Genomic DNA, 24,106 nt, shown 5'->3' with positions numbered 1-24,106 from the left:
CTTGGTCACTCTTCTGTGACTGGGACCTGTATTGAGGTTCTAGGAGCACCTTGCCTTCTAGACAAATGGGGAGGCAAAGATGGCAGAAACATCTAGTGGAACAGATATTTTTAAGATTGTTGTTAGAAAGTGACTCTGTGGAATCACAGGCATGATGCTGAGCAATGACCTATTTAAATAGTTTGAAGATGGACAATAGGATAGTTAAAGATCTGGATCTCCAAAACCTCTAGCCACCATGTCCTAATGAGTAGGAGACGACTTTGCACTGATGCTTCATATCTGATGGAACTGACAGAAAAGAGGCTTACTTCCTCTCTGGTTAGAGCCTTTTCCTTAAAGATACCTTTCACAGCCAAGAGTCTTTGTCTAGTGGGAACTGTTTCCAAAGTCCATGTGCACACACATGGAGACTCAGGCCTCTATGCCCATTGACATCTAGTTGATCTCTAGCCCTGTGTGCTTTCAGGATGCCAGATAGTGCAGAAGAGGTAAGCGCTTGGTATTTTATTATGTTACTTGTGTGCACACATGTCTACAGTAGTTAATTTATCTGTTGTTACCCCTCCACACCCAGCATCCTGGCTCCAAATTGTACAGAACTGGAGAAGAACATGTTTAGTAGTATCTGAGCTTTCTAAACCTTTCAGTATGTCACATACAGTTTGATCATACAGAAAATGGCAAGCTTGTAAGTTTCAATATGTTTTGTATTTGGTGAAACACCTTTTTATTATGTTGTTGAATGCTATCTTTTTTTTTTTTTTTTTTTTTTTTAGTGCAGGGAAGGTAGATAAAAAAAATGGAAGCTAATTCTTACAGTGGGTGAGGGAAGTGCTGATTCTTTTGGAATTCCAAAAAGAAAGGCACAAACACTTGCAAGGCAGATCACTATTAACTCAGAAAAGGTGATAGCAAGGTATAAAATCGTATGTCCTTTCTGATGCTGGGAACCCTGAGATGATACGGCTTTGGATAGATCTCTGGTCAGGGCATGGCACACTATAGATCTCATCTGCGTTCACTAGTACTCTTATGTGGTTTTGTTCACAGTACAGATTCGTCAATCACTGATAGCAGTCGGGTCTGTAATGTGGGCTTTGAAGTGTCCCTTGGACAACATGCTCTAATATCCTTATCTCATCAATAAAGCTGCAGTTCCTGAGCAGGTGCATGTAATATTTCAAGTGGAAAAAACAATGTACTGTATATATACTTAAGATTAAATGCGCATTGATTAATTACACATTGATTATGAGTACATTCATTAATTTTACTATTGATTAGACACAGCATGATTCAGTAGCAATTGCATGGTATCTGTGATAGAGGCATATACCTGGATGTGGGTCAGTAACTGTACAGTAATAGTCTTACAGGTTGATCACTATGAACAAGTTGAAAGGTCATTGTAGTACTTGAGTTGGCTAGAAAGGGGTTCAGTTTTATAGGGACTGATGGGGTAGATTCAGGCTGACTTAATCAGCTGTTCAGATGGACGGGAAGATTCACAAGAAAGTGATAGGTATGCTTAAGAGGCAAATATTGGAAAGTGTGCTGAGTCTAATGCTTCCGGTCATCTTTTTCCATTTCCAGTTGTGCCACAGTGTTTCCTGGGAACTGGCTGTACTAACCTGCAGTTTGCCAGTGAGACTTCTTGTGTGGTAGGGTAAACAAGAGTAGAGTGCTTAAACCCAGACGTGTTCCTGTCTTTCAGGTTTCTGAAGAAACTTATGAAAGAAAGAATCAGCATTTCTCTTTAAGTACCTCAACTTAAATTTCGTTGTTTTGTAAACATCTGTGTTTTTTTCACTTTTAGTGTTCTCTGTAGTTTTGTTTCTATACCACCTGTGTATTTTGCACTTGTAGGTCAGTTGAGTAACTGCATGTAGCATTTACAGGACTTTATATTAGCTAATTAGCCACAGTGTTTTGGTGACAAGTTTGCCTAAAAATAGATTTTGCTATGAGTGTTGAAAATTTTTTAGACTGCTCTCAGTGAATGTAGGTCCTGCCATTTGCATTCTCTGAGCAAGTAGAGCTAAAATTTCCCCTTAAAAATAATTGTAAAAGTATCTCAATGTCAGTGAGCCCATGGTAAAAAGAGGGTAGGCAGGCTCTTGTAGGGTATGAGGAAGAACAGTGACACATTACTGTTAACTAGATTTTTCTTTAGAGAAAACGGAAGGGAAGTCTGAATTTCTGGTAATGTAAGCCTTCTAGATGAATTTGTATTTATTTTGATAAACATACTTTGGTCACAGTTCCATGGTCATATGATTGATGCATATTTCTTGGCCTAGAAATGGAGGCATGTACATTGGAAGTGGTCCAAGAAAAGTCCTTCCTGAGGCAGCTATTTATTTTTGTTAGTTAGAATCCTGCTGCTTTGTTCCTTGGTAGAGTTAGCTGCAGGTGGGGAATGGGAAGCTGTAGTCATAGCTCCAGAAGCTTCAGTGGTCATGTACATGCTGCCTATCTGATATAGCAGCATAGACCAGTATCATTTCTTAGCCCAATTATCCATATAAAAACTTGGCCTGCAATGAAATACTGAAGCGTTTTAAGGTATCAACTGATAGATGCTTGAAAATTAATTGCAGCATAGGATGGGAAGGCATCTTACTGTGTGTGGGTTGACTCCTTTAATATAGAACACTGGTTTTGGGGATAGCTTTTGTTGGATACACTAAAAGATGTTGCAGAAGCCCAGATCTCCAGTGTGCAGATCTGGGCAGCAGTGCAAAGGGCTGTAGAGCACTTGCTGACAGTATTATATAAGTAATCTTTCTCTTGCTTTATGGGAGTAATGCATAGTAAAGGCAAAATTATTTGCTTGAATATAGTTACTGTGTTCCAGCAGATAGCAAGCACTTTTTCCAACTATTTTTTTTGGACCTAAATCTGTTGGTGTAACCCACTTTGTATTTTGGAAGGTAGTGATGAAGGGAACAATGGTCAGTTTCTGATTGGCTAAGCAATTGAATTTGATTGGTGGCCAAGTGTTAAATATTTGAAACTGTTCTTTTCTGAACTACAGGTGTAGCTTAATCTACACAGATTGTAGAGGTTTTTGAGAATTTAGATGAGGATCCATCTAGAATTGTCTTATGATAATGTAATTTTGCTCTAGAGAAATGAGATGGCTATAAAAAGACCTTCTGAGACTATTTTTCCAATCCTATACCAGATTTTCTCTGTAGGGTTTTTTTTTTTCCACTGCATACAGTACAGTGTTCTTCATAAAAGTGGGAGATAATATGAATGAAACACACATGCAAAATCAATGGCTTTTTGAGTCTGTCACAAGAAGGTTGTCAAAATAGGTTTTGTTGTTGCACAATTCTTCTGTGCTAGTGAAGACTTATTTGGAAAAGCCTTATCTCTGAGAGTACTTTAACATTTCTGTTTAAGGATATTTAACTTCTTAAAATATCCTTAAAAAGCTTGTTATTAGACTTTTTGAAGTCCTAATTGATAATATTAGGAAAATGATCAGTTACATGTCCTTTTTTGGAATTATTTGTGTTCAGCAGCCGTGTCAGTTGGTATAGGGAAAAAGATTTTTCTGAGCACTAAAATTTGTAATGGCTGTCAGTTCATTTCTACCTACTCTTACTGGGAAAGCTTGGTTGCTCAGCATTTTTGTTGAGAATGTGGAGTCATCTTGGTCAAAGTAATTTGTGGGTTTGTTTTGAAACAGCACTTAGGGTTAATGGTTTTCAGCCCTGAACTGATGTTTAGTAGCTAATACCATGAATGTGGTATCTCTTTTCAATAAAAATCAAAAGCTAGTACTTAGGATGGGAAACCTTAAAGAAAAGAACATGAGCTAGTAATTCTGTAGGGTATTCTATCAAAGAGGGGAGATTGTGGCAAAATTCTGGGTTTAGAAAAGCATGGTCCAAGAAAACTGAAACAGAAGTAAGGCTAAAATCCAAAGAAAATTAAGTATAACCTTCTAAAGTATGAAAAGTCATCCTCTCCAGTGGCAATTTCCTGAGAATTGAAGTGATTTAACTTACTATTTGTTTGTGGAGGCTTAACAGCAGCTGTAACTGGGTGTGTTCTTAATTGCAGAATAGGTGAATCTGAATGAAACTTTCTTCCTAGGGCCTGAATCTTGTGAGCATCAAGTGCTTCATGGATGCTGGTAAAAGTGGTGGTAAAATTAACCAAAGGCTAGCTGTCTGCATGGAGGACTGAGTGGTCATGATGATGTATTGCTTCCCATGATGAAATTTTGGGGAAATGAATTTTGGGGAAATGAATTTGTATATACCAAAGAGTATTTTGTAAGGCTTAGGGTCACTGTGTGTATTCTTCCTAACTGAAATACCTGCTATTCTGCTGCTATTGTGGTCAGCTTAAGTTGCTTTAATAATAGTTCTGTTTTGTAAGGGAGTCTTATGATGCTGTGTTCTGTGAGAAGCCTTAAACTGTGGAGCAAATGTGTCCCTCTGGTCCAGAATAGTGTAACCTTGTTGGTGTAAGGGCTTGTTACTGTTGGGTTTTGTAAAAAGACCCCTTGTTAGGAACAGAATTGTACTCATGATTTTGTTTTTATTCTGATGTTAAAAGTAGTAGTTTTTTAAAATACTTTAAATATACGTAGAATGTTGAGAGAGAAAAATCTGTTATTTTGTTGAACCATGGCTGAAATATTTTTTGACTCAATTTCTTGTCTAATTTGAAACATGTAAAGGTATTTGGAAATGATAACTTGCTAGATAGTTTTTTGTAGATGTATGTATTTACAGTGTATAATAATGTGTATTCACTATCATTTTTAAAGATTACTTACATCAGTGTATATACTTAAGTTTTTGATAAGTACCTAATCAATGCTAAAGCGTATTTAAGTCACATACTTTGTAATACTCCTAAAATTTGACCACAGACTTTCGAATTCTGGTCTTTTAATGATGCATCTGTGCAAAGATTAGTGAAGAACAAAACAAAGCTCTTTGACTGGAATTAAATATGGCAACTGAAGTGGAGGTGTGGCATAACTGCCATTCTTGGCCCTTGCTGAGCTGTGCTCCAGCAGCCCAGCTTCTCAGTCCCACTGGCTTCAGGCTGCAGAAAGCTGAGTGGGGCCCAAGGGGCTCCCCCTCTTTGGAGGCCAGTAAACACATTGTTAAGGTGCAGTTCTTTCATCTGCCATCTCCCCTGCCCAAGAGCTCAAACCCACACCTCCTGTTGCCCTGCCTTTCATCTTGTTCTCTAGACCTGCTTTCTTAGAACTACAGTGAAGGAGGAAGTCTTGTTCGTTTACAGTTTCACTGGAAACTACATGGCAAGTATAGAGAGTTTCCAAGGGTTTCTCATGAAAGCGTGTGAGTTCTAACTGTAGCACTTTCACCTTTTGTTCATTATTCCTTTGAGCCCCTGGGATGAAGTCTTTGTGGAGTCTATTTACATAAGCAGCTAGAAAAACAAATATTGAGTTGAATTAATCTCAGCTATCGTATTTGAGTATATGACAAACAGCATGCAGTATAGAAAATGAAGATTGTCATACCTTTTTTGGGGCATAAAAATGCTGGAATCTTTTAATGTATTGTCATCTTGAGGTACTTTATCTTATATTTTAAGTCTCACCATCCATAAAGGAGATTTATACAAGACAGTAATTATTTCTTAAAGCATAAAACTGCTTACATTCTGTGCAAGTATAATGGGAAAATAATTTCTGTGGCGTGCATGTTTGCATGTTAGGTGTCTTCCAGTTAATGGAAGGGGGGGATGTGTGTGTGTCATAATGGATGAGACATTAATTGTGGGTGCAGTAAGATAGTGAGGGGGAAGAAAGTATCACTCCAGCTTCTCATTTAATAAGCATGAATTCAGAAACTGAAGCTTCATTAAATATTAAAGCAGTGTTGAGCTGTATGATCAATGTTGCTGTTGTGCTCTTCTGCAATTCACAAAATTTTAACTTCCTAAATTTACGGGAAAGCATTACTTTATAGCATTGGCTTGAAGCTTTTGTACTGTAGTCAAGTTTTATGACTTCACTTGCATCTGTGTTCTTGTTGGAGGTTTTCTTAATGTTGTTTCTCCTTTCTTTGTGCACAAGAAAATATAAATAGGCCTGCTTAGACCGTCTTCATTAATGAGTAGAAAGTAGAGGCAGGGAGTGAAACTTATCTGGAGTGGCTACTTTCTGACCAGGTGTTGGTGATAATGAGCTAAAGGATTATGAATATATTTAACTGTTATGATCTTTGTCATCACTGAACATGTCGTTACAAACATTAGTCTTCAGTTGCATGCCCAGTATTTTCTTTTATTATTGCATAGGGTACTGCATGAAAATAAGCTGAATTGTAGATTTTTTTTTTAAAGTGCAATGGTTATTAAAAACTACCTTTTAATGGCGTTAATACTGCATTGTTCCAGTATATTTTGTTTGAAATGAAATGGTAGTACTTCCCTTCAGACTTTGTTTTTGTTTTTTAGGTTGCACGTCTTCAAAAAATCCCTGATGGTGACAATGAGACAATGATTCCTGTACTGTCTTCAAAAAAAGCAAGTGAATTGCCAGTTGATGAAGTAGCAAGCATTCTGCAAGTAAGTGATTTTGCATCTCTTAAGAATGTGCTGATGTTACCAAACAATAAGTTTTTCTTAAGGACAGATCTTGTCATTGGAAGTCTATGCATTATCATGCAGTTTGATATTAGCTATTGATTTTTAAATTGTTAGTTGAAATGCTCTAATCTCTAATGTTTTCAAAGAAATCGGGTGTTTGGAGGGGGGATGAGATTCAGCTTGAAAATGTTTGGATTTCTGTGTGCTTTGAAGATTGCTTTTTGTTAATAAAAATCTTAGAGTCAATCTTCCTATAAAATTCTGTCCTGTTTTTCATAGCTACTGCTTCTGTTTCTCTAAGGAATCCTTAATTTATTTTGGTAGCCTCCATTTTAAGTGGAGGAACAGGATTGAGAAAGCTACCCATTGACAGATTTATGAACCATTGAATCTGGGTTAATTTTCATGACCAATGGTCTTTTTTCATTTTCCGTATGCTTGACTGCTTGAGGAGTACACCATGATAAATGTTCGTGCCTGACAACACTTTGAAGCTATTGCTGTCATTTGGCTGAGTAACCGAGCTCCTGACATAATCCTCAAGAGTCTGAACTATGTCCACAATTTGGCTTGTTGAAGAGTTTTCTGCAGGGAAGATCAGCAGTCATTTAGAGATGTCAAACATCATCTGCTTCTGTAGTTCTGTGAATTTTTTGTTGAATCTCTTAAGTAGTGCCAAATTGAGTTCTAAAATAGTAGTTAGTTAGCTTTTATTGTCATACAAACATTAGTACCAAGCTTGTCTTTCTGATGTTGGCCAAATTTGTATAATCTAAGGCTATATGTTTTGGGGTTGGAATTTATTGGAAGTCTAGCTTATCAGTGCAATTGCTGACTGTGTTATTCTTTGCATATTTTAATAGGCTAATCTTCAGAATGGCTTAAAAAACTGTGAAGTTTGTCATAGACGAGCATTCCATGGATGGAATGAATTTGATATTAGTGAAGATGAACCATTGTGGAAAAAATATATTTCCCAGGTTAAGATTTTTGTCCTTTCTGCTTTTTTATTCTAATACTTGTCAGTAGTTTTGCTCTTTATTGCTTGACTTTTCGTGTGCATGAACGTACTCTGGGGAAAAGTGGGGAAACACTAGTAGAAGAGGAATTGCAACTTCTATAATTTATATCTAATTTACCTATTGAAAAAGCTTTTTATTTAGGTACATGCCAGTGTTTTAATTACATGATTTGTTCTTGAATGTATGTTCATAACTAGCTTGAGGGCTGGAGAAGCAGAATAAAGTTCCCTGTAGGCAAAGACTTGAGCATGAATCACACTAAGTTCAAACATAAATGCATATGACTGTTGCTAAATATTTAAAGGGAACGTGAAGTATTAATAACTTGATAGACAAAGGAAATTTTAAAAAGCAAACCCGCTGCCTTTGAACTGAGGGTGGAGGTGGGACCAGCCTTGATTCTGTTGTTAAGCAGAACTGGCAACAGTCAAGTGTGAATTTTTTTCCTATCGGTGTGATTTATTTTATTTATAGATATATGCATGTGTGTGTGTATGACCATGTACAGCTACTCAAAATGGTGTGAAAGTGTCACTGCTTCCTCCTGCCTACCCCCTCCATCACCCAGCTACACAAGATATTTGCAGCAAATTTTCACACAGAATATTTTTCTAATGAATTTGTAGTGTTAAAACAGTTTTGGTCAATGTTTCCTGTACCTTGTCTGAGCAGTGCAGTTAAGTTCTAGAGTAAACCCCAAAGTGATAGATGGTTAATTCTAGAGAAACTGTTTTGCTTGGGAGTGATTAAAAAGATATTCAGTGCTCTGCTGATGTTAGCAGTGGGAACATCATCACATACTAGCTGTCCTCTGGCATTAATGCTTTATTTTCCCATGTGTAGTGTCAAATTAGTCAGATGCATCAGAATACTTCTAAAGCATATTATCCAAGTCTATTTTAGGTAGGATTTATTAAGACACATTTGCTTTGAATGTGCTTATGTGCTTTTAGAATGTTCTTTAACTGTAGGAATGTTCTTTTTTGTAACATTTCTCAAAAAAAATGACCATGTTAGCAACTAGCTGTCATGTAGAAGCAAGATCCTTTATTATTTTAGCCTTAGAAATCTGAAGAAAGCATATGATCTAAAAGGAAAACTTGTATCTTGCAAAACAAGAAATCATGAACTGAAAGTTAGGAAATAGATTGCTGCCTTGCTAGTGATCAGTTGCTGGGAAGAGGATAAGACTGTTACGTCAAGGACATTTTGAATATATTTCAGGCTTCTATTTGTATGTTTAAATGCAATATAAACAAATATAAGAGATTAATTCTTTTTGTCTTAATGTGAATCAAGAAATGTAAGAAACGGTTTTTTCCTGTTATGTATTGAACATGGTCTGTTTAAGGTCTTTATTAAAAAACCCCAAACTTAAGTAAACATCTGAACTGTACAGAGTCAGATTTCTTTGCGCTGGTAGGTTAGAAATAGTTTAATTATAGAATAATATGTTACAAAATTAGGTGTGCTTTGAGGGGTAGATAAAATGGTCTTTCTGTCAAGAGTATTGCTGAATTACTGTTCTGTTTCGTTTCAGTTTAAAAATCCCCTTATTATGCTTCTTCTGGCATCTGCAGTCATCAGTGTTTTAATGCATCAGTTTGATGATGCTGTCAGTATCACTGTGGTAAGGAACTAAAATTTTATCTTCGTTGGGAGCACTTCACAATGTGTGACGACATGTACTTTCAACATCACGTGAATGCCAATGTGGGTTGGGATCACTTGATTCTAATTAATGAATTTTATTTGTATGCTGTCATTAAATCTGTTTAGTTTGACTGGCTTTTGTTGTTTTGGTTTTTTTTTCTTGACTTGATAGCAGTATTACATATCAAAATACATCAACTAATAATTACCTGATGCATCTTATATCTTTACTCTTTCATTGGTTAAAATGCCTGTCTTTAGGCATTTGTTCAGAGGAGCAATTTTTGGTGTCTTCTATGTAATTTTTATCTTAAATTATGCTTTAATTTCAAATTGAAACCAACATTAAGTGTTCTGTGAATTTACTTGAAAGATGTAGTCTTTTAAAACATGAAAAAGAAATGTAACCTGAACTCTCTAGTAATAGTAGAAGGAAGATAGAATCTGAAATAATGCGGGTTTTTTTGGAGAAGTTTGCATTTCAACAGGGTGCTAAACTAGTGAGCCAAATACAGTACTGCTAAATATTTGTCATTGTGAATGACACAGAAGTAAATTATAATCCCTTTGACCTTTTTGGGGTGATAGGTGATAACTGAAAATCAGGATTTCTGTATGATCAGAGGCAAGTTGTAGCTGTTTTTTGTCTTGGCTGACCTCTGCACTCCTACGTTGAGTTTTACTTTTGTAATTAAATCAAGGTAACTGGAGGTTTGCTCCTAACTCCTCTAATTCTTTAGAAAGAACAGTTTTCTTTGGAATATAAACTATGTGGCTTCTTTAAGAAAAAAACATGCAATTTTGAATTTGAGTATAGTGTTAGTTTGGAATCGTCTGCTGTGTTCCTAAGTTGGATTTAGGTAAATTATTGTATTATGAAATGTATTTAATTATTGTGTCTGAAAGTTGAATTATTTCATGTTTTCTCCTTGGTTAGTGCCCTTAAGTCTATTTCCTAACACTCTTGAGCAAGGCAATGAGAAAAGAACAGGGTAGTTAGTGTAAAGGAGCAGTAATTTCTGCATTCTGTGCTGCAACCTGGGAAGGAATCTTTAACAGCCTTGTGAACATTGGTAGAGATATCGTAAAATATGGAGAAAAAGTGTCGTTAAGATAAAGTTCATCAATTGTGGGTTTTGTCTAACTTCCGACTAACCTACCATTTAGTCTTGTTATTAATGCCCACTTTATCACCTAGTGAATATTTGTTTTGTGTCATTTTCAGATGATAGTGCAATTTTTCTGTGACTGATTTTTTTTTTTTTTCTTTAGTGCTCAGAGCCTTAGCAACAAAACTAGCTTGCTGCTAAAGATCAGTGACATATATTTCTTCTGGTGGGAATGCTGGCTTGAGCAGCTTTTGCCATCTTCCTAGCTCTGCTGGTACAAATGTATTGTAAAACTTTTTGATCTGGACTGGGAACTAATGAAGATTAAAAAAAATAATAATTATGTACCTTTTTCCATTTGGAGGATATTGGCTGCTTGATGCAAGCCATTGCACATGAACACAAGCTGAGAGACTGATGTGAGGCTAGGAATGCAAAGCTGTGTCAGGTAGCATGAACTGCAGAAGATAATATTGCCTCCAAAAGAAACACATGTAGCTGTGGTGGAAATATTCCACGGAAAGATGGAATATATATAGTTATTTCCTAATACTCAGTTGGTGAGGCTAACATTATTATCACAAATAAGGCAGATTTACTGGATGTATCCTTGATTTAGTTAAGAGTTCAAGAGAGTTTTTCTCTTGTAAAATGGTAATATTGTGGTAATTTTTTAGTAGTTGCTGTGTGTGCTTTAAAGGCTTAATTAATAGCTGTTGTGTTATGGTTCTGTAAGAAATCAGTGTAACAACTCAATTTGAGTAACAAATTCAGTTAATGTAACAAAACAGAATTTGAGACTGTAGTGAAGGGGAAGATGATACTTACTTTACACAAAATTGACCTTTATTACTTTCTGTAATAAATTTCATTCATTCACTCACTTTCACATCACATGCTTACAAGCCCCATGATGTTTATGTTGAAGTGTTGTGACCAGAATTGTATGTGATATGGGGGACTATGAAGGCTTGCTATTGAGACCTTAGTACTTATCTTGGATTATTCCTAATGAGCAATTTTTTTTAGCTTTTTTTTTGGGATCTCTGGCATCTTGGCTGTTTGGGGTATACTCAATGTCCTGTCTCACTCCTTGGGAGTCTTGGGCTGAGATTCCTGAGTCTCATCCTCTTCTTGTTCTCCTTGCTGGGATATTTTATGGCTCCAGACCTGTTCTTCAGCTTGCTACCTTATCTTTAGTTATCAGTTTATTCTTAGGTTTTTTTGTTATCTGGTTATTTGAATGAAACCACATCTGTGATGCTCTGTAGCAGTTAAAACGTCACTCCTAACCTTTGTTCTGTTCACAGAGAACACCATTCACGCTTAATTCAGACCAATTTTTCTATTCCTGTCATGGATCTCTCTCCACTGCTGCCTCTTGATCGCTGTTTAGAAACACAGAGCAGAGGAAGTTTTTCTTCAAAATTGCTATCTAGCTATTAATCTTATTTTTAGTAAAATTAGTTCTTGAGTTCTTCAACATCACTGGAGCAGATATAAAAGCAATGCCGTTATCTATTTACAACAGACCCAAGGGATACTGAGTGATTTTGAGCATGAGAAAGATTGTTTCCAAATCATGTTGTTAATATGATTTAACAACTATGGCTGAGCAAAACCAAATATGATCACTTACTTTCATGGCCATTTGGAATTCTTTTATCTCGCCCACTTTTGTTTTCTTGCAGGCAATACTCATTGTTGTTACAGTTGCCTTTGTTCAGGTAAGACAGCTTGTTGTCCAAATAAGATTATTGCTTTTATGTAAACTCTTCTATTATAAGACTGAAGTAATTGTCTTGGTGCATTGTGCTGTGAATGGTTGAGTAGAGAGCTCTGTGCTTTGATCCAAGTCTTTTGCCTTTTCTGAAGTGCACGATTTGTCCTGCTTTAACTACATTGACATTTATGCATCTATCTCGGTATTATACTCAGCCATAAAAGAGTACTTGTAAAGAAGCACTCAGAATAAACAGTGTAGAAGTACTTAAATATTTAACTTCTTATAAAATAGATTTTGAAAATGTAGCTCTGGCTTCAATTTTGTACAGAAATTTAAAAAAAAGTCTTTTAAGTAGTTTTCTAAGTCATAAAAAAGTTGTTTTCATTCTGTAAATAGACAGCTTTACTCAGTGTGTGCCTAAATCAAAGTTCCCTTGTGTTTGTGCTTTATATCTTTGTTTACCTTATTTCTGTAATCTGTTTATTGAGTTAGAGATGAGTTGTGTTACCTTAGTTCTCCAGGGGCTAAGAGCATGAAAACAGTGGTTTTGGTACTAACTTGTTAAACTGTAGAACTTAATCATGTGTCTGATCCCTGAGTTTAGAAGTATTACTGCGAGTATTACAAAGACCTGAAGATACTGAAGGAAAATGCAAAGGACCTCCGCTATTCTTTCAGAAGAAACGCATGTAGGCAAATCTGTAAATTTTTCAGTGTTTGGACCATATTTGCTTTTTAAAGTATCTAATATAGAACTGATGAAAAGCATCTCTTATCTGATTGTTTGCAATATTACTTTAATACAGCTTTACTAATAAGATGAATTTCGGTGGATGTGGGTGTATCTTACTGTTTTTTAACTTTTGCCTGTTTTAAAAAGTATTATCTGCTTTATTTTTTTTTAAATGTGTCTGCAGGAGTACAGATCAGAAAAATCTCTTGAAGAGCTTAGTAAACTTGTGCCTCCAGAATGTCATTGGTATGTAATTATCTGTCCTTTCAGTCCTTAATTAAGTAATTTTAAGTTTAATCTGAAATGAGTAAATCCAAAAAGATTTTACTGAACTTACTGTCTTTCTGTCAAGCTCTTATGCTGACACAGAACATGCTTTGGTTTTGCTCATTTTAAAGATTGTTTTATGAGCTTAAAAATTACTCCATATTGTTGCTTCTCTGAACCCTTCAAATGATGTTACTGATGTATAACTTCTAAGAAATAAGCTGTAAATTAGAAATGGTATTTTGCTGAAACCAGTAACATTACAATGCACAGTCAACCGTGTGAATGCTTTTCTCAGACGAAATGCCAGAGGATACATTCTTTTTGCTCTTCATGTTTCTACCTACAGTGTACGAGAAGGTAGAGTGGAACATACACTTGCAAGAGATTTAGTCCCAGGTGATACAGTCTGCTTGTCAGTTGGAGACAGAGTCCCGGCTGATCTACGATTATTTGAGGTATATACCTACTATTGCTTTAATATTTATTAACTTTTCTTATTGTGGGAGAGAGGGGAAAAGAAGATAGCCACTGAATACTGAAGTGCGTTAAGTGTTATTGTTTGGAATTCACAACTATTTTGATAGAAATTTTGAATTAATTACTTTCCAAATGTAATTGTGCATTCTTAACAATATATGTAGCTTCTTATTGTAGGACATGAGAGGAAAGAATTTTCCAATTTTATGTAGTAATGCATTCTTGAAAACTTTAGTTGAGTACTTGTTGTGGTTTAACCCCAGCCAGCAACTAAGCACCACGCAGTTGCTCGCTCACTCCAACCCACCCAGTGGGGTAGGGGAGAGGATTGAAAAAAAAGTAAAACTCTTGGGTTGAGATAAAGACAGTTTAATAGGACAGAGAGGAATAAAATGATGATGATGATGATAATGATGATAAAAGAATTGGAATATACTAAACAAGTGATGCACAATGCAATTGCTCACCACTCGCTGACAGATGCCCAGTTAGTTCCCCAGCTGTGATCTGTGCCTTGCTCCCTCCTCCCCGCCTCCCCTGTCCCCCTGCCCATTCCCCCCAGCTTATATACTGGACATGACATCACATGGTATGGAATACCCCTTTGGCCAGTTTGAGTCAGCTGTCCTGGCTCTGTCCCCTCCCAACTTCTTGTGCCTCTCCAGCCTTCTTGCTGGCTGGCCATGAGAAGCTGAAAAATCCTTGACTTAGTCTAAACAGTACTTAGCAACAACTGAAAACATCAGTGTGTTATCAACATTATTCTTGTACTAAATCCAAAACATAACACTATACCAGCTACTAGAAAGAAAATTAACTCTATACCAGCTGAAACCAGACAGTACTTTCACAATATGTTTAACATTGAGGAAAAATGATTGTTTTCAGTCTGAATGATAAGATTTTTTTGGCAGCTGATTGCAGGTGTCTTGAGTCTTTATTTGCATTAATCTTTAGGGTATAGTTTCAGTGTTCTCTGATAATGGAATATTAAAAAAAATTAATTGTGAAATTGTGCCAGTGTAATCTTTTCTCTCTGACACTTTTTCATCAGTGCGTGTGGTTGTATCTTCTAGTTTACTAAATATTTAATTTGTAACATTAGCACTGTTGGAAGTGTTTGAGTTGAAGCAATAGCACTATAATAGTACTTGCAGATTCTCTAAAAATGAAGTGGAATTTATTTATATTCATCTTGCTTATTTTGATGATTTTGGTTGAATAATGTTGTGTTACTTTTCTGTCAGATTGGGCATCCTCAGGTTGCCCAATATCTGTGTTACCTATCATGTTAAAGTAATATATTGATATGATGAGCTATATCCAGTATATCCATGGTTGATGCTGGATTAATCAGGGTTCATTTTATAGACAAAGCCTAAACGAGCTAGTTTGAGACAAATTCATGGTACTCTTGAGAAATTTGCCTGGATCATATGTTGTTAGCCCCTGTAGTGTAGTTACTACTTAAGTGGGTTTGTTTTTTGTGACTGCAAATGCTTTCTCCTTCCCTCAGCAATTGTATAGTCTCTGCACTGATATGAAACTGCTGTTGCAGCAGTGTCTTCTTTCTTGCTCATAAGCTTATAGTATGCTGTGATACCAGCATGCTTGAACCTCTTATAAAAGAAAGCAGAAATGGAATTGGAAGTTTCTCAGCTGTCTGTAGCCCTACACCAGATGAAAATTTGTGCCATCCTTATCTCAACTACTCTTGCAGATCATTTGATAATAAGAGCATGTCATCTTATTTTCATCTTGTCTTTACTGGGCGTTGTTATGGGGTGGTGGGTTTTAAAAAAAAATTACATGTGATCATCTTTTCAGAGAAAGAACTAGATCTCTTTTGCATATTCTGATTGATGCTGTCCTAGAAAATTGTAGAAATGGTAATTAGGCACTGTTTGCTTTCTGAAGCCTTTCATATATGTGAGAAGAAGTTTCTTCACTGGTCTAATCTTGCAGGGGCAATCTTGTTTTCCAGAATGTATTTGAAGACCTTTTCTGGACTGATTTTTCTATATGTTAATGAGTAGTCCATCAAGTTTTATGGTAGTCTTTTCTAAAGCCAGAATATTACATCAAGAACTAACATACCTAGAACAGTGTAGACTTTAAACACGGTTCCTTTTGGTAGTGATGATAAATGTTTCAGAGCTCATGGCTAAATCTCAACAGTAGCAAAGCGGCATCTTCATCCTGTTTCAGCTTGGAGTTTGAGGAATACATCACAAATACAAAATTACTATAGAACTTTCTGGAGCTAATCATTCTTTATGGCTTTGATTGAAAGATTCATTGCAGGTTTTGGCAAGTGTCCCTTTTCCTTTATTGATATAGCATCTATGTTTTAAAAGTGGGTGCTGCACTGGTAACTATTTGAGAGCATAGCAGGAGTTAGAGTGATTTGACTGATGAGAAAGCACTTTAGTAAAGGTGCTATCCTCTTTTAACATTGACTAAATTATTTTTGATCTAGCAGCCTGTGTTCATTTTGTTGTCCAGCTAGAATTGGAGTGCATCAGAATTATCATGCCACTTAAAAAAACCAAACCAAAACACTGAAAAATCCTCAGCTCAAACTCAGAGTGATCTGCTATAGTGTGGTGGTGCAGAGTGTAATGTAACTGATTCTTGTTTACTCCTTGTAAGTGATACCATTTCAAAGAGTTTTGGCAATTGAGTTTTATTATGCATCCTTTAACACTGTTTTTCTTGAGAAGATTATCTTGAAATTTAGTGATATGGTCACTAATAGTGGCTTTATACTTTTTAATAATGCAAAATTATTTTACTTAAATTTTGTGAGCAGAATTTTATAATTCAGGCTTTGGCTCTGTTCAAGACCCATTAAAGTCTTCATACATTAAGATGTATTTTATTTTATATGTTGATAAGTTATTTTTGTTTTAGATTATATTTATAGAACACACATTTTATTTTCTTCAGCTGGTTAATAGAGAATCATTAATTTTTAGCTTTTTCTTCTCTAACTACCCCCACGTGCTTCCAACAAACTACGAAAATAAAACCTAAACCAAAAAAAGGCAGTTTCTGTTCCTCTAGTCCATGCGGCTGTTGCCTGAATAGCATTTTTCCTATAGAGAATTTGTGAACAAAAAACACTGTATGAAATATGCTTCTTGTTAGTGAGTTCTTAATGGACCATGATAGGAGGAAGCAGACAGAAGAAGAGTTGAGAGGATAGTATGTATGTGCACTTGTATTCCCAGTTAATTATTCTGTTTGGTGACAGAATGCATCACAGTTGCAATCTCTTGAATGTTTTGTAGAAAAACAAACATGAACATAAAATTATGAGTAAACTTTGACTCTTCAAAGTGTGAGCTTGTTGCATTGCTGCAGTATTCTGTAGGAGTGCTTGTTGCTTTGTTGATCCTTAAAATATGGTTGATATTGACATGGCTTCTTAACCATATGAATAAATTGGATATATTTTTAATGGTCAAAATTGGGAAACTTCTGTTAACACTTCCAACTACTTACAAAAGATTGCCATGCTTTTTATCTATTTTGTTTTCAAAGGCTGTGGACCTTTCTATCGATGAATCCAGTCTTACGGGTGAGACAGCTCCTTGCTCTAAATCTACAGCTCCTCAGCCAGCAGCAACCAATGGAGACCTTACTTCTAGGAGCAATATTGCTTTCATGGGAACACTGGTCAGATGTGGAAAAGCAAAGGTACAAGGGGAGGGCAGGGACAGGTGACGTTATAGTGGGTGTCTGCTACAGGCCACCCAACCAGGAAGACTGAGCGGATGAGGCCCTCATACAGACAGATAGGAGCAAGCCCCATGTTCACAAGCCCTGGCCCTCATGGGTGACCTCAACCACCCCAGTCTGTTAGAGGGACAACACAGCAGAGCATAAGCAATCCAGGAGGTTCCTGGAATGCGTTGATGACAACTTCCTTCTCTAAGTAATAGAGGAACCAACGAGGAGAGGTGCTTTGCTGGACCTTGTTCTCACCAACAAGGAGGGGCTGGTGGGAAATGTGAAGCTCAAGGGCAGCCTTGGCTGCAGTGACCATGAAATGGTGGAGTTCAAGATCCTTAGGGCAGTGAGGAGGGCGCACAGCAAGCTTGCTACCCTGGAGTTCAAGAGAGCAGATTTTGGCCTTTTCAGGCATCTGCTTGGTAGAGTACCATGGGATGAAGAGGGGCCCAAGAAAGCTGGTTAATATTCAAGGGTCACCTCCTCCAAGCTCAGGAGCAATGCATCCCAACAAAGAGGAAGTCAGGCAAAAACACCAGGAGGCCTGCATGGATGAACAAGGGGCTGCTGGAAAAACTCAAACACGAAAAGGAAGCCTACAGAGGGTGGAAGCAAGGACGGGTAGCCTGGGAGGAATACAGAGAAATTTTCTGAGGAGCCGGGGATCAGGTTAGGAAAGCGAAAGCCCCAATAGAATTAAATCTTTCCAGGGATGTCAAGGGCAACAAGAAAAGCTTCTATAGGTATGTTGGTGATAAAAAGACTAGGGAAAATGTGGGCCCTCTCTGGACAGAAACGGGAGACCTGGTTACCCGGGACGTGGACAAGGCTGAGGTACTCAGTGACTTTTTTGCCTCAGTCTTCACTGGCAAGTGCTCCAGCCACATCACCCAAGATGCAGAAGGCAGAGACTGGGAGAATGAAGAACTATCCACTGTAGGAGAAGATCATGTTTGAGACCATCTAAGGAACCTGAATGTGCACAAGTCCATGCGACCTGATGAGATGCATCCATGGGTCCTGAGGGAACTGGTGGATGAAGTGGCTAAGCCACTATCCATCACATTTGAGAAGTCCTGGCAGTCTGGGGAAGTTCCTGCTGACTAGAAAAGGGGAAACATAACCCACATTTTTAAAAAGGGAAAAAAGGAAGACCCAGGGAACTACAGGCCAGTCAGTCTCACCTCTGTGCCTGGCAAGATCATGGAGCAGATCTTCCTGGAAACTATGCTAGGGCACATGGAAAATAAGGAGGTGATTGGTGACAGCCAACATGGCTTCACTAAGGGCAAATTGTGCCTGACAAATTTGGTGGCCTTCTACAACAGGGTTACAGCATTGGTGGATAACGGAAGAGCGACGGACGTCATCTACCTGGAGTTGTGCAAAGCATTTGGCACTGTCCTGCATGACATCCTTGTCTCTAAAATGCAGAGACATGGGTTTGATGGGTGGATCACTTGGTGGATAAGGAATTGGCTGGATGGTTGCACTCAAAGAGTTGCAGTCAACGGTTCGATCTCCAAGTGGAGACCAGTGATGAGTGGTGTTCCTCAGGGGTCGGTATTGGGACCGGTGCTGTTTAACATCTTTTTCGGGGACATGGACAGTGGGATTGAGTGCACCCTCAGCCAGTTTGCTGACAACACCAAGTTGTGTGGTGTGGTTGACACGGAGGGAAGGGATGCCATCCAGAGGGACCTTGACAGGCTTGAGAGGTGGGCCCATGCAAACCTCATGAAGTTGAACAAGGCCAAGTGCAAGGTCCTGCACGTGGGTCAGGGCAATCCCAAACATGGATACAGGCTGGGCGATGAGTGGATTGAGAGCAGCCCTGCAGAGAAGGACTTGGGGGTATCAATGGATGAAAAACTGAATATAAGCCAACAATGTGCGCTCACAGCTCAGAAAGCCAATCGTATCCTAGGCTGTATCAAAAGAAGTGTGGCTAGCAGGTCAAGGGAGGTGATTCTCCCCCTCTACTCAGCTCTTGTGAGACCCACCTGGTCTGGTTCAGCTCTGGGGCCGCCAGCATAAGACAGACATGGATCTGCTCGAGGGCATCCAGAAGAGGGCTATGAAGATGATCAAGTAGCTGGAGCACCTCCCCTGTGAGGACTGGCTGAGAGAATTGAGGTTTTTCAGCCTGGAGAAGAAAAGGCTCTGGGGAGACCCTATAGCAGCCTTCCAGTACTTAAAGGGGGCCTACAGGAAAGATGAGGAGGGACTCTTTATCAGGGAGTGTAGGGATAGCACGAGGGGTAATGGCTTTAAACTGAAAGAGTGTAGATTTAGATTAGGTATTAGGAAGAAGTTCTTTACTGTGAGGGTGGTAAGACACTGGAACAGGTTGCCCAGAGAAGTTGTGGATGCCCTATCCCTGGAAGTGTTCAAGGCCAGGTTGGATGGGACTTCGAGCAACCTGGTCTAGTGGAAGGTGTCCATGCCCATGGCAGGGATGTTGGAATGAGATGATCTTTAAGGTCCCTTCCAACCCAAACCATCCTGATTATTGTTAGGGAAGAATATTTTCCATGTTTCAACTATCTGAAGGCAGTTCTTATTTTTAAAGTTCACCTATAAATTGAGAAACGTACTTTAATGATTACATACATTTTGAGTTTTCTGAAACAATAGAAATGGATTAGAAACAGAAATTTTTACTGGAAATATGGAAGACTTTACTGTGATACACTGCAGAGCTTTTCTCATTGGTGCTTTTTTAGACACTGGTTTAAAAAGAAAACTAATCTAGGGCCAGGAGAGCTCAAATTTATAGGGAACAGATGATGTGAAACTCTTCTGTCTAGGATGTGGTATTTTGTTTCTAGAACTACATTCACGTTTGAAAACCTGTAACTGAAAATACAGTTGTGGCTAGTGTTAGATAGGTGTTACCCTATTTGAGTTTTGTTACTGGTAGTTCCTAAATACTTCAGCAGTGCACAGAATAGCAATTTGTTTCAAAGAGGCAAAATGTTTACTAAAAATATTCCCTACTTGTGCCAAAAATTAATTTTATAAGCAAAGCTAACAAAATTGTAGCAGGCTGAATGGTGTTTGCCCAGTATTTGAGTCAAAGCTGTCAAGAGCAACCACTAACATTAACATTAAACTTCAGATTTGAATTGGCTTTATTTTTGGTTTTTTTTTTTTTTTTTTTTTAGGGGATAGTTATTGGAACAGGAGAAAACTCTGAATTTGGGGAGGTTTTCAAAATGATGCAAGCAGAAGAGGTAAGAGTGAATATTTAGAAGCAAAAACTCTGAATTTGGGGAGGTTTTCAAAATGATGCAAGCAGAAGAGGTAAGAGTGAATATTTAGAAGCAAAAACTCTGAATTTGGGGAGGTTTTCAAAATGATGCAAGCAGAAGAGGTAAGAGTGAATATTTAGAAGCAAAAACTCTGAATTTGGGGAGGTTTTCAAAATGATGCAAGCAGAAGAGGTAAGAGTGAATATTTAGAAGCAAAAACTCTGAATTTGGGGAGGTTTTCAAAATGATGCAAGCAGAAGAGGTAAGAGTGAATATTTAGAAGCAAAAACTCTGAATTTGGGGAGGTTTTCAAAATGATGCAAGCAGAAGAGGTAAGAGTGAATATTTAGAAGCAAAGACATTTTGTAAGTGTATATTTCATTCATTAAAACTTTGAATTTATTCCATAAGACCTTAGTTAAACTTAATTACATTGTTTTTAATATTTTTCTTTAGTGAAAGAAATCTTAGCTCTTGAACACAAAACTAGTAATTGAATTCAGTGCAACAAAATATGCATAGCTGACCTAAAAATACTAACTGCAAAAGTGATATTCTTTTCCTCTTCAGTGGAACAAATCTCATTGCAATTTGTGGAAGTGTATTTTTTTTCAAGTGGAACTAAGGTTGCACAAAAGGGATTTGTATGACAGATTTGTGTGCTGCAGGCACAGGACAATGTTTTTCTTTGATTAGCAGTGTACTTTGGGGTTATGCATGTGTCTCCTGCTGCTTCATGATCTCCACCTTATCCTTTTATAAGCTCCCTTTGACTCTTATATATCAAACTCCCACAGTGATTTTTCTTTATTGCAGTACACTGATCCACATGGGAATTCAGACTCTTGAGTGCTTTGTGTATCTAGGGCCTTCTAGCTTCCTCTCTGGCTGCCTGACCAATGTAGGACCATAAGGAGACAGTGTATCGCTAGCTGTCAGGACATGATCAGGCATAGTATAGGCAGCACTTTTTTTCTAGATACTTACATTTCTGAAATGTGCCAAACCAGAGTAACTAAGAGCATTAAATGCCACAGTCAGGAGTGTATCACCGACCTCATGTTGTTAGCTGCAGTGGCTTACTTACACCTTTCAAGGGAATACTGCTGTTCAGTCACCAAAGTGGAATCCACTTGAATACACGTGAGGAAAATATGATCATCTGTTCAATAGTATTCAGTTTGTATTGTAGCAAGTGTAATTATTAATGAAAAAAAAAAAAAAGAAAACTGAGCATCCTACACCAACAACATTCTGAAATATCAAGAGTATTGTAGAGTTATTTTTGATGTTTATATTACAGTAAACTCAATTTAAAAGTAAATTTTGATGGTAAGAGTGAATCAAACTTGATACCAGCTTTCTCATATAGAGTGTATGCACTTTTTTCATAACTTGTTGAACAAAGATGATCTTACAATGACCTGTCTTCCTTTTTTTGCCATGTCTTCTATACTGTAGTCCACCATATATTACTATTAAAAAACCCGAACTTACTGGCATCCAAGGTAAAAATCCACTTTCCTGGTTTTTTTTAATTAAAATTTTTGCTTTGTGTCCCCACCTCCTTTCTATGCTTTTTTTTTTGCACTAGATTGTCTAAATATTTCCATAGTTTTCTGTTTGTCTAAATTTGAATTTTCTACAGATGATTAACAAATTCCTTTTGAGATATAATTGGCCTTCCAGGGCTCTGATGCCTCTATCTGAAAAGTCAGTTTTATTCTTGCTATCAAGAACTTCTTGGTCTTGGAAGAAGTGCAGTGGCTTTTAGTCAGCATGATTTTTTTTTTTTTTAATAAAATCTTTGATACGACCTTTTGTATTAGATTTGCTGTAGACATCACAAAGCTCCCAAAGAATATTTCTAATAAATTTTTCATTTCATTGAAGTGTTCTTGAATATTCTTGAATGCTACACAAGAATGGAACAGAGTAGTCTGTTTTCACAAAGTAAACATATGGAAAGATAGGGTATAACTGCATCTTATTGACTGACAGTGTCTTGAAATTTGTGTATCTGAAGTAATATGTGATACAGTTCATGCTTTCAAACCTGTGCTTGTTAACTGCTGCATGTTTACCATTCATCAAGGCTCCAAAGACACCTCTGCAGAAGAGCATGGATCTCTTGGGAAAACAGCTTTCCTTGTATTCCTTTGGTATAATAGGTAATAGAAATTATGTAAAAGAATTGCAAATTATTATGTAACTGAGACTAACATATAGGCCTGGGAGAATGGAAGGCTTGATCTCTTTTTTTAAATATTTTGGCTCATTTTATTGGTCACTTTGATTTCATGCCACTAATCATCTGAAGATTATTAATGTGACATATTTTTCCAACTTATTTTTTGTCCTTTAAATGCTTCCTTTTAAACTGCAATGTGTCTTGTATTCTGCTTCAAGCTGTGCCGAAGTGAGTACCTCACTGTTGGTATGATTGGGCAACTTGACTGGCAGAAACTTTCTTCACCTTTGCCATACTAATGGAATCATGCTTTGACAGTGAAAGAAATAATAGATTTTTATTGGTAGCACAATTATAAGCTTGGTTTTGGCTATTTGAGCTCTTTTTGTTGTCCCCATGAGGCTACAGTACATGTTGGTTTTATATTTATCCTGACAACTGTTTTCTTTATAGGAGTTATTATGCTGGTTGGCTGGTTGCAAGGAAAACATATCCTTGATATGTTCACAATTGGTGTGAGGTAAGACTTGTTTTTAAATAGTGTAGATTGGGCATTACAGCAAGTGTCTGAAAGCTAGTGATGCATGTTATAATATGCTTGCACACAGACTCTGCTTTTAAGTTAACATAAGTCATTAAAAATGAAAATAGACTTTGTACTGTAAAAAAGCAAATTCATACTTATTTTTAATGATACAGTATGTTCTTGTGAGTCTCTTCAACTGTGCATTTGTATGGTGATTTCTGAGTGTCTTGTGGAACATCTGCAAACAGACAGATGTTGTATGGAGTTGTACAGTTTGAATTTCCGTCACTGAGTAAATACAGTAAATGTAGTTTTATAAGTGGCATCAGGCAAAACTAAGTTACTACAAGCCTTGTGTCATGTAGTTCATTAGCTCATTTTCTAACATATTATGGAAACTTAATCCCAGGGTGTTTTCTGCTGAGAGTAAAACTGAATTTAGATGATCTAGTTCTGTACTCTTAGAGAAGTTGCTGAGTTGCTAATTACATGGACAGTGCATAAGGCAGAAGTGTTTCTTTAAATGACAGGATCAAACTCTGGAGATTTACCCTTCTGGGGGGGGGGGGGGGGGTAGCACCAGGAACTGCATCGTTGAGCATTGTGTAGTAACTTATTGTGATCTTGTTTACACTGTTACAAGGGGTTTTATTTGTTTGTTTTTTAAATGACCTTTTGTGACATTCCTGCACTGAGCTTGCTGCCCCATCATGATCTGGAAGTAACAGCTGTGGATCAGTGGTCACTTGAAGTGGTGGCATTTCCCAGTTCTGTTTAGTGCTGACTACACTTGTTCTTCACAACCTGGGCTGC

General features: G+C 37.3%; 1 protein-coding gene across 10 annotated transcripts in view; it reads left to right on the top strand.

The window, feature by feature from the left end:
* Positions 1 to 24,106, top strand: part of ATP2C1 (ATPase secretory pathway Ca2+ transporting 1) — a 52,922-nt gene that overhangs the window by 10,192 nt on the left and 18,624 nt on the right. For 9 of the 10 annotated variants that reach the window (XM_052792326.1, XM_052792308.1, XM_052792316.1 and 6 more), the window contains 10 exons: positions 6,466 to 6,576; positions 7,461 to 7,577; positions 9,160 to 9,249; positions 12,073 to 12,108; positions 13,025 to 13,086; positions 13,457 to 13,565; positions 17,134 to 17,289; positions 20,490 to 20,558; positions 22,672 to 22,747; positions 23,221 to 23,287. In XM_052792326.1, the coding sequence (XP_052648286.1) occupies positions 6,466 to 6,576; positions 7,461 to 7,577; positions 9,160 to 9,249; positions 12,073 to 12,108; positions 13,025 to 13,086; positions 13,457 to 13,565; positions 17,134 to 17,289; positions 20,490 to 20,558; positions 22,672 to 22,747; positions 23,221 to 23,287 (893 nt within the window). The remainder of the gene's footprint in view (positions 1 to 6,465; positions 6,577 to 7,460; positions 7,578 to 9,159; positions 9,250 to 12,072; positions 12,109 to 13,024; positions 13,087 to 13,456; positions 13,566 to 17,133; positions 17,290 to 20,489; positions 20,559 to 22,671; positions 22,748 to 23,220; positions 23,288 to 24,106) is intronic. The other variant, XM_052792337.1, reaches the window with a different exon arrangement.

This window comes from Harpia harpyja, chromosome 1 (assembly GCF_026419915.1).
Source record: "Harpia harpyja isolate bHarHar1 chromosome 1, bHarHar1 primary haplotype, whole genome shotgun sequence".
In the NCBI taxonomy this organism is placed as follows: Eukaryota; Metazoa; Chordata; class Aves; order Accipitriformes; family Accipitridae; genus Harpia; species Harpia harpyja.
Note: the sequence above shows the minus strand (reverse complement) of the source record. Positions and strands in the feature narration are given on the sequence as shown.